General features: G+C 34.0%; 1 protein-coding gene across 1 annotated transcript; it reads right to left on the minus strand.

Moving 5' to 3' along the window:
• Window positions 1-4,079: 4,079 nt before the first annotated feature.
• On the minus strand, window positions 4,080-6,591 carry LOC112090717 (pentatricopeptide repeat-containing protein At1g56690, mitochondrial-like). Its single transcript, XM_024162716.1, has 2 exons — window positions 5,630-6,591; window positions 4,080-4,131 (listed from the first exon to the last, which is right to left on the minus strand). Exons 1-2 carry the CDS (start codon window positions 6,589-6,591, stop codon window positions 4,080-4,082), a joined length of 1,014 nt encoding a protein of 337 aa, XP_024018484.1.
• Window positions 6,592-11,585: the final 4,994 nt, after the last annotated feature.

Genomic DNA, 11,585 nt, shown 5'->3' on the forward strand with positions numbered 1-11,585 from the left:
AATCTCACACTCTCAATGGGTGTTCATTTTCAGAAGTAAGCGAGTAAGAGAATAGGTTGTTTGGCGAAAAGTGGATTCCAGCTCTATAAATCAGGTGAGTAGGAATCTCGCCTACAGTATGAATAGATTTTAAAGAAAAAGTTACACATGTTATATATGCATGTTTATGCTTTATACGATGTCATGCCATTTTGCATACACCTTAATAAGTCAAGTGGAACTTATAAGAATAATCTCAGTTGAGTACCGTACCAGCCTTTGAGAGGGAGGTAATTTAGGCTCCGCAAGGGGGAAGAAAAAAAAATAAAGTTCTCTAAGAGGGAGGCATTCGGTTCAATTTATAATCACGGTGTCGTTAGGGACCTTGCGAATCCTCACGTCCCGATGATTGCGCTCAAGTGGTACGAGCACTCGGGCCCATCAGTAAGTAAGATAAGATAAGATAATAAGAATTTAATAAGACATGATCATAATTAAGCATAACTGGCTGATGCACATTAATTTATGTGAACTTACAGTTATTTTACGAGAGATAGTTTATACTTGTTGAGCGAAAACTCAAAATAAAATATTTATACTGTAGGTAAGCAACCTGTACCTAATACTTGATGGACTGATGGCGAATGGACGAACGATATGGAGATCGGATAATGGATACCATATTGCTTTATGCGATGTCATGCCATATTGCATACACCTTAATAAGTCAAGTAGAACTTATAAGAATAATCTCAGTTGAGTGTCGTACCAGGCTCTGAGAGGGAGGTAATTCAGGCTCCGCAAGGGAGAAGAAAAAAAATAAAGTTCTCTAAGAGGGAGGCATTCAGTTTTGTTTATAATCACGGTGTCGTTGGGGACCTTGCAAACCCTCACGTTCTGATGATTGCGCTCAAGTGGTACGAGCACTCGAGCCTATCAGTAAGTAAGATAAGATCAGATAATAAGAATTTAATAAGACATGATCATAATTAAGTATAATTGGCTCATGCATATTTATTCATGTGAATTTACAGTTATTTTGCGAGAAATAGTTTATATTTACTGAGCGAAAACTCATCATAGAATATTTATACTGTAGGTAAGCAACCTGTACCTAATACTTGATGGACTGATGGCAAATGGACGAACGATGTGGAGATCAGAGAATGGATACCGCTCGCAATTATTTTCGCAATCAATTTTTTGTTATAATAGTTTTGCTAATTATGATTCTGAGACTATATGTTAAATGGTTTTATGGATTATGACTGTAAGTAAGTAAGTCTTAAGCATTAAGTATATACATATAGATACATCTATATGTTTTAAAAAAACAGATATGTTAAGGTATGAATATTTTAAGCAAGAAAATAAATTCAAAATTTATGCCCACCATAAGTCTTTAAAAAATAATGTTTCGTAAAATTTTAATAAATTTCAGTAAATACAAATTAATTTCAACTACAAATGACAATCACTTAACAGGTTTGTCACAATATTATATGTCAAAATGTCTCAGGAATGGTATTCGACCATGCTACTGTTCCAATTTGGATTACATTTACAACTATACATTCTTCTTTCATACCATGTTTACGACAAAAGATTCACGTCAATTTTTTAGCCGTTGAGAAAAATGGCTAGTGCAAGAGCTTTTTGTAAACCTATCTGAAACACGCGTTCGGTGTATGCGTATTCAAAATTTTTTATTTTTTTTATTTTTTCTTATTATTGACTATTGAGGTCCCTTTTTTTGAAAAATTTTACTTTATGCATTTTATCATTTTTTTCTTATAAATAGATCCAGTAGAAAAAATATTAAATAGAGCAACATTAAAAGAAAAAAAATTTTAATGATAAATTAGGCAAAAAAATTATTTAATAGTACATATAAAAGAAATTTATTTAAAAAAATTGCAGATAAAATGTTTCTGTAAAGACGCATTTGAGAATAAGATATTAAAGATTATTTATTTGGTGGTGTATATAGTAAAAAAAAAAATTAACAGGTCATTTCATTAAAAAAAGATTTTGATTATGACATATATGAGAAAAAATTATTTTAATGAATATTTAGAGAAAAAAAATATTTATAAAAGTCACATTTGAGAAGGGAAAAAAATGTACTGTAAAAAGAAAAAAGAAGCGAGAACAAAAAAGAAAAAAAACGTTTCTTTAGGTAAAAGAGAAAGAGAAACGTACGAAGCCCCGCACGCGTCCCCCACTCCCACGAAAAAACCCTCGGAGAAGGGTATAAGTATAGATAAATGATCACAGTATTTTAAAAATATATTGAATAAATCACTGCTTTTAATTAATAATAAACATAAAAAGACAAAAGTATGCTTCATTAATGAATTTATTGGGTAAAACTGTGAGTCAATGAATTACCATTATTAATTGGTGACCATTGATGAATAAATAATTACTGAATAATCAAGAATACTTTTCTCCAAATTAATTCAAACCCCTAGAAAGATCCTTCTCCTACTTATGACCTCCACAGCGTTAGCCCTTCCCACGACTGGGAAAACATTGCAGTAGCATCAGTTAGAGAAACCGTCACCGACATTAGACTGAGAGAGATCAAAAGAGTTGTCGCTTCCGATACACGACATCGACAACTATAAAGTATCACGCTCTCTGATAGTCTTCGATCGACGTTTGCAATGTTAGGAAACATGAGTTTTTTATATTATGGGCCACATATTTATTTAATAATTATATTAAGTTATTTAATTATTTAGGTTAATTTAAGTGATCTAATTATGAAAAGTCTAATTAGTCTCCTAACAGAGTATAGGTTTAATGGGTGGATACCCAGTATTGACCCAATTAGGTTTAATGGGAGCTTAATAGGACAATATATAAAAAAACTTAAGTTATGGTCCCTAATATGTCAAATCATAAAGCATCATGCTCATTGTCTTAGAGAATTCTACTGAATATCTAAAGGCTGCATCAATGGAAACATGTCAGAGTTCTAACTTATTTTTTTAGTAATTTGATATGATGATTCTTAGAACGTGGAATTAGGATTGAAAGATCCAACATGCAAAGTATCGTGGGTAGGATACTGACAGTCGCCTCTAGGCTGTAAATATTATGATAGTCACCAAGTGGATTACCTCTAAATATCACGGTAAAATATAAGTGGCCACTAATGACTACTGTCAGTTGTTTAATATAATTCTATAAAGAATATTTTAAATATTTTAAACATGGTGGTATGTGTTTTTTGCAATTTCGTTGAAAAATGGATTTGTGGCAGGCTCAACTAATATGTGAAGATACAATGGGGCTTTATATTGTGCTAATGTTGGTACAATGGGTTTTGCTTCCTTCTGAAGAACAAAAGAGGGGCCTAAAATAAAAGTGTTTTTCATATCATCACCCCATTCAAAGACTTTTCATGCAACTTTTAGTTTTTAGCACAATGCCCCCTAAATTTGTCGTGTTTTAATAAACTATCTCTTTAATTTCCAATTAAACAGTTGCGTTAATCCATTTGATTAACACATGTTAAAAAACTGGAATTAGACATGTGCTAGTCTCATGTGAGATTTTAAAAGGGTATTACCGATATTTTATATGCCTAATTATTAAATAAAATATTGATAATAAAACACAAACCAATCTTAACCATTGATCTTTAAAGGGTTGTTTGCAAACTATACTCAAACCTAAATCATCATTCTGTTACAATTTTTTTTTTTATCTCACAAAAAGTTTAAATCTAAAATTTTCTCCCTCATAAAATTCTCACCAATAAACTCAAATCGTGATTTGCGTGTACTTTTTAAACGAGTCTTAAATATTTCAATCTCAATAATCCATCTTCTTTAGCCAGGTCAAAAGAACCATTAAAATAATAATAATAATAATAATAAAAGCTTCCATCTACTACGTTCCCCATCCTTTTTCCTTTCCTTTTTCTTTCTTCTTCTCCTCCTCACAGAGTCATAACTTCCAGGCTCGGTGAAGTCGACAGTGTCCGTTTAAAGCTCTTGACAAGCTGAGTTTAGGGACGTATTTTGCATTTGCTGGTTTGGCCGGAAGCCCGCACATTCGCTGGCTAAAGGCCCGAAAGCAACCTCACGTTAAACTGCATTATCTTCGTCATGCCACAACTGATTTGAGTGATTCCATTTCCTATAGATTTTTAGAACAACCAGAGAAAAAACCAGCTCATTTTCCCTATCTGATTCCCACTGGAGCACTACCATTTGAGGTGGCCAGAGTAACCATCGTCACAATCATCATATTTCTTCTTGTCGATGGCGGTGAGGAGCACCATCATTTCAGTTGGACTCAGATCGTGAAGATGAGTAGATTCCCTTCATCAGCCATTCTTCTACTACGTTGGGAAGACCTCGTTGTGTGTTGCCGCCATTCGTCTGATTGGGTGAATCCAACACTCATTTAATGTGATTTTGGTGTTAAAAGACACAAAGGAAAATTAGGATTGAAAGCCCCAAGTCGATTTCACCAATCCGTTGCTAAAAACTAAAATCTGAGTCGTCAGTGGTAATCGAAATTTTAAAACCCAATTTTCCCTATTTATGGGGATTTTTTCGTAAAGTCTCTTTTTTTTCCCTTTTCTACGCCAGCTTTTAGAGTGTGAAAAAAATCAAAAACCCCTTCCAAAAGTCACACATGAGATGCAAGTGGGGTTTCCGTAAAAAATTTAACATCTATTTATCAAATGTGAGTAATTACAGCTGTTTATTAAGTTGAGGGGGTTAGTTGTTAAAATTAGAAATTTGAATAGTAATTTGTTAAAGAACGATAAGTTGTGCACAATTTTTCTTTGATTATCTTTTGTTTGTGGCTTGTGACAGAACAAATCACGTGCCATGTAATTCTTTTTTTTTTTTTTTTTTCTGCAAACGTGCCATATAATTAAACTAGTGGATTTTCTTTTGTTCGTAGCCTGCGACAAAACAATCACGTGCCATATAACTAGAGCATTTGGGATCCATTAATTCATTAATATTAAAATGACCAAGTGAAAGTGACCGATATGAGATATTTCAGCTATGAGAGAGAGAGAGAGAGAGAGAGAGAGAGAGTTGTGCAAATTCGAGAACCCATACATGTGTTGCCTAGTGATAATTGATGAGATATATTTTTTTAAATGAGTTGCAAATTTGAAGAGTACCAATTTAAATCCCAACAAAAATAAAAAGGATCCTCTAATTTTATAAACATTGGGTTAGGATTAGGAATCATAATCGAAAAAGGTTAATGGCGGTGTAGGCTCCTAACTTTTAATTGTCTGTTTAGTCTCTAACCCAAGTTTATAGGTAAAAAAATTCCCTGAATTAAAATTTGGGTAAAATAACAATACAATTGTTAACATCCGAAAAAAAAAACCGAACATAAATACACATGCATCGGACATAATAATCTTTTGAAGGACAATCACAAGAATAATACTAACAATTATATTAAAAAATCAAAATATAATTGTACTTAAAACTAGAGGTGTAAGAAATGAGCCCGAACCCAAATAATCCGTCCGACCCGACCCGAAAGCGTAAGTTTTTTTTTTTTTAATAAAAAAAATTCAGATCTAAATAGTCCCAACCCGCACTGTACGGGTTGAGGGGCGGGGCGGACATTTTGAACTCGCTTTGTCCCGACTGACCCGTGATCATAGTATTCCACATAACCTGTGATCATAGTGTTCCACATAACTACATCCTTTGGAGCAAAACTATCAAAAACAAGTTTTGCTTTTTCCAGGTTGCCACATTTGACATACATAGTAATCAAAACCGAGACAACATATACGTCATGATCAAAGTGGGATCTCACCAACTGACCATGAATCTCTCTACCATGGTCAAGACTTGCAAGGCTGGCACAAACGGAAAGTACACTGATTAGAGTCGGGTAATTTGGCCTAACTCCTTGCCTCTGCATGGAAGAAAAGAATTCAAGTGCTTGCAATTCAAATCCTTTCCGTTCATAAACCTTGATCATCGCGCTCCATGTCCCTTCATCCTTCTCTCTTATCTGGTCAAATACCCACATTGCTTTACCTACCTCCCCAATTTGGCCAAACCCAAGAATCATGGTGTTGTAAGCGATAGCTGGCTTTAGTGGCATTGCATCAAAAAGCTCCGAAGCTTCCTGTATCTGCCCACATTGAGTGTACCCCATCAGCATCGCGGTCTGCGACACCTCATTTGTCTCAGGCATGACTTCGAATAGCTTTCTAGCAACATCTACTCGTTGATTTTGTGTGTACCCACATATTATCGTTGTCCAAGAAATGACATTTTTACGCAGCATCTCATCAAAAATCTCCCTGGCCTCAGCCAAACGACCTTCCTGGCAATACCCGTAAATCATGTTAGTCCTCACCACCACTTCCTTCTCAGGCATTTCATCAAATAGCCGACGAGCATCATCAACACATCTCTCTTGTATTAGGCCGCCCAACATCACCATCCACGACACGACATTCTTTTCAGGCATCTGCCAAGAGAGTGACCCTGCCTCAGATATCATCCCCTCTTGCACATACCCTCTTACCATTGCCGTCCACGAAATCACATTCCTCTCTGGCATTGAATCAAACACCCTCCTCGCTTTGTTAAGCATTCCTCTCCACCAACCCGAGTAACCCGAGCCTACCTGAGGTCACCCGACAGGTTGCGAGTTTGTGGGCTTAAAAGAGTGTCGCAGCCCAAAAAAGAGTGTCGCAGCCCAAAGTTTTCTCAACCCGCACTGGGTAGGTCGGCTCAATTTTTCGGCTCAACCCGACCCTATCCGGCTGAATTACACCCCTACTGAAAACTAATCTATTGATGCTTTAATGTTGATCGCAATCGAGTTGAGACCTTAGCAGGTAGCTACACCAAAAAGCCCAAGCAAACCCCTTAGCTCCTCCAAACCCCTTAGTTCCTATTTTTACCAACACTATTCTTGCAATTTGTCTAAATTATAATGGATAGTTATGATTGGACTATCATTCGCCACTACAAATTTTATTCAATGAGTTCTTTATCTAGGTCACAAAATTTAACTACTTAAGTTCAAGCTAAAAAGTTTAAATCACATAATTTGAACCCGTGAATTGAAAGACACCTAAACAACTATTAACTCAAAAGTTCAGGGATCTTCAATCCTATTAGGACTCGTTTGACATTACTTTTAGAGGCTGCATTTAACTTTTTAAAAGAAACTACAACATATTAGAGTGTTTAATAATTCTTACTTTTGTCCAACAGCTTTTAAAAACTGCTAATTTAAGAAGTTAGGAGTCGTTTTTTCATAGCAGCTTCAACTCACTTTGTCAGAATTTACAAAAAATAACCTTAATAATAAAACTTAATTTTTAATCTTCTTATTTTACTTTTTTCATACCAAATTAAAAAATTCATTTTTAAAATAATTATTTAAAAATTGAAAACCTTTAACAAGTACACTATATGCTAAATTTTATTCAAATAATTTTAATAATTATCAAAATGTATAAAATAACAACAATAAATAAAAAATTTAGTGGATAATAATTTATTTCCTATCAATAAAAGTAATTTATTTTTAAGAAATATTTTAATTAATAAATTAAAATTATTATTTTTATATTCAAAAATTATATTTTTATATTTTTAATATTCACCATAAAATTAGAAATAAAACTAACTATAAATATGTACTAAAGTATGTCTACTTTCGTCATTATATATTTTTACAATAATTTTATATACAGTTTATCAAACACTTAAATTTTTACTTTTATTCACAATAATTTTGTAAAAATATTTACCAAACACTTATATATTTTTAGACACACCAACTTATTACAACTTATTACTAACAATACAACAATAAAAATTTTTAACAGCATAACACCAATAAAAATTTTTAACAGCATAACACCACCAAATTGGCCCTTAGTTTAGGAAAATGAGGATTTAGTCTAATGACTAGATTAATTTAGAACAAACTGTAAGAAAAACTGTCAATTTACGAGCACGTGGAAGTTCATAACTTATAATGAATGACTACATGTGACGTCCTAGCAAGAAAATAAGAAACGCTTACATGTTACAACGTAAGAGAAAAAAAGGTAACCGCTGAACAATCCATAACAACTCTAGAATATCCGTTGTGAAAACATTATTCAAATAAACAATCGGAAACCAGCTATAATTTTTTTTCACAAATGAATTGCATACAATTGGGTCAAAATGAAAGTAGATTCTCCAAACTATCAATCGGTAAAATACAAAGACGCTTGTTTTCTAGAGTTTTTTTTTTAGAAAAATAGTAGAAAATAGGCCAATATGAAAAGCTTAAAAAAGTATATAGGTTAATTTTTAGTTATAGAAATTAATATGCCATAACTTATCAAGTTATTGTTCATAACCAAATAAGTTATAGACAAACTTGTCAAGTTATGGTTCATAACCGGACAAGTTATGGACAATAACTTGTCAAGTTATGATTCATAACTAGACAAGTTATGGACGAAAAGAGTAATTTGACCTATTTATTAACTTATGTAAATTATTAACCTATTAATTTTAATTCATCTCAAGTCTTGACTTATTTCCTTCTTTCTCCCTTTTTTTTATTTAAATGGTCCACAATTTTCGTGTTCAAATTCTCACTTTGCAACAATAAGAACACGGTTTATCAGAAACAATCCGAAGGATTTCATGACAAATACGACAAAAATGCAATGGGAAAATAAAAACAAACTATAACATGCTCATTTTAAATTTTAAATTTTAATTTTACTCTAATTAAAAATTTTTATAAAAAATTACATCTAATTTTTTTATCATAATAAAATTTTTTTATATAAAATTATATCTCAACTCACATTAAAAATTCACGTCATATCATGTCATGCCTATATAATTTTAATAACAAAATATGTAAATAAACACAAAACGAGGAAAATATCTTCCACTGAAGGATATTTCCCTAACAACTAATTTGGCCCGAAAATGACCAGACAGATAGTAAATTACACGCGCATAAACAAACAAAATAAAAATCGACCTAATTTTCACATGCCCCAGTCGCGAGATCTATTCGCCCGCGAAATGCATCGGCCTCTCCGCCGCCGGCGAATCCGACTCACGGATTTCTCACCGTCAAGTCGGAGATTGTTCTGGAAGGTTCGGACCGGCGGGAAGTTCAGATAGTGCAGCCGCAGAAGAGGAAGAAAAAGCAGAGCATGGAGGCCAGGGCTACGGACTCGAACGCCGTGATCACCGTCCAAACGACGTCGTCCACGATCGACAGGGTTAGGGATTCCCAGCCGCGCAGCAGCCATTGCCGGTCCCAATTCGAGATTCCTTCAGGAAGTAAGTACGCGGCGATGGAGTCCGGCCACTGGAATATCGTTGATCGGAACACCGACGGCGACCACCACCACCAAGACATCTCTGTCTGTAAGAAACACTTATTTCTAGCGCTTGTAAAAAGAGTGGGGTCTATATACCAGTGAGTTTGTGGTGAAGATGAAATATTTCGGTGCTGCTGAGTACTTATTTTTATGGTGTTCTTCGCTTTTCTGAGTGATCTCAGACGTGGAATTGTGAGGACCATTGATAGACGGTTGAGTAGACGGGAATGACAGCTGCTAACATTTAATGGGCTGTGGATAAATACATCTCCACCGTAAATTCAGGGACTTTTTGTGCGAGTAAAGACAAACTTTATAATCGTGATAATTTGGCGTTGTTCAACGTGGATTGTTTTAAATTTTTCTTTGGAGGGAAAATCGGAAATCGTGATAATTATGTGCCGTTCAAAGTCTTAAAAAAAATTAATTTTGATAAATATTTTTTGAAAGTTTATAAGGCAGGTTTTTTACTTTTTATTTTTAATTTATAATATTTTTAATTAAATAATTACATTAATAAAATGATATTTATTAAGAGTAAATGGTAAAGGTTCAAACTCATGCATTCTTAACGATAAATTTTCTATTTTTCAAAAAATAAAAAATAAAAAATAAGAGCTTTTATGATGAGACTAGAGGGTGAAAATTCATGCCGCTCAGGCCCACATGTAATTTTGGATCAGACCGGGCCAACCCTAAATGGGAGAGGACTTGCTCAGTTCGGCCCTAAAGCCTTAAAAATTTAGGGCTGATCTAAATTTTATAAGATATTTAAAAAATCTTAAAATCTAAAAATTAGCTTTTGGGCCGGTCTGGCCCAATTTGAATAATTTGGGCTTGAACATTAGTCTAGCCTGGCCCTACGGGGCTACAATGGGGCCGACCTATTTTGTCTAGTCCAAACTTACAGCTTTAGGTGAGACTCTCAAGTTTGCTCCACCGGTGGAGCATAGGGTGCACAGGCGGGCGGTTTAGTAATTTTTGGGCGGTGTGGTTTTACAAAATGGCGGTTTGAAAAAAAACCCAAACCAAGATTGTCCATTTTAAACAACGGCGGGGCGATTTGGGGTAGGTTTGTGACAGACAGTTAGGATGGTTTAAGCCTTATTAGATACTTGTTGGAAAATGCTAAAATAAAAAAACATAAAAACAAAGTTTGTTGTATGTTTTTACTACATTTTTAAGGCAATTATTATCAACTTACAGCTATATTTTTAAGCTATTAAAAAGATCATCAACATTAAAACACTCATTGTCATGAGAAATATTTCATAATTCATGCATAATAGTAATGACGGGGTGGTTTTAATAAACCGCAGTTTAGGAAAAACTCAAACTAAACTCCCATTATGCATGGCGAGTGGGTGGGCAGTTTGAAATCGCGGTTGGACTGTTTGATGACGTGGCACGTAAATGATACGGGGCGAGCAAGCGGTTTTTTTTGGCACCCTAGTAGAGCAGGTTATAGGAACCGCTGTCCATTTTAAACAACGGCGGGAGGATTTGGGGCAGGTTTGTGACAGACAGTTAGGATGGTTTAAGCCTTATTAGATACTTGTTGGAAAAAAAAAAAAAAAAACATAAAAACAAAGTTTGTTGTATGTTTTTACTACATTTTAAAGGCAATTATTATCAACTTATGACTATATTTTTAAGCTATTAAAAAGATCATCAACATTAAAACACTCATTGTCATGAGAAATATTTCATAATTCATTTATAATAGTAATGACAGGGTGGTTTTAATAAACCGCAGTTTAGGAAAAATTTAAACTAAAACTCCCATTATGCATGGCGAGTGGGTGGGCAGTTTGAAATCGCGGTTGGACTATTTGATGACGTGGCATGTAAATGATACAGGGCGAACAAGCGGCACCCTAGTAGAGCAGGTTATAAGAACCACTGTCCATTTTAAACAACGGTGGGGCGATATGGGGCAGGTTTGTGACAGACAGTTAGGATGGTTTAAGCCTTATTAGATACTTGTTGGAAAATGCTAAAATAAAAAACATAAAAACAAAGTTTGTTGTATGTTTTTACTACATTTTTAAGGCAATTATTATCAACTTATGACTATATTTTTAAGCTATTAAAAAGATCATCAACATTAAAACACTCATTGTCATGAGAAATATTTCATAATTCATGCATAATAGTAATAACGGGGTGGTTTTAATAAACCGCAGTTTAGGAAAAACTCAAACTAAAACTCCCATTATGCATGATGAGT

This window comes from Morus notabilis, unplaced genomic scaffold (genome assembly GCF_000414095.1).
Source record: "Morus notabilis unplaced genomic scaffold, ASM41409v2 Scaffold914, whole genome shotgun sequence".
In the NCBI taxonomy this organism is placed as follows: domain Eukaryota; kingdom Viridiplantae; phylum Streptophyta; class Magnoliopsida; order Rosales; family Moraceae; genus Morus; species Morus notabilis.

Coding starts and splice junctions, on each gene's coding strand:
- LOC112090717 (XM_024162716.1), bottom strand. CDS start 6,591: ATGCTTAACAAAGCGAGGAGGGTGTTTGATTCAATGCCAGAGAGGAAT. Junction 4,132..5,629: donor GTGGAATACTATGATCACGG/GTCAGTCGGGAC, acceptor AAAAATCTATAG/GAAATGGAATCACTCAAATC.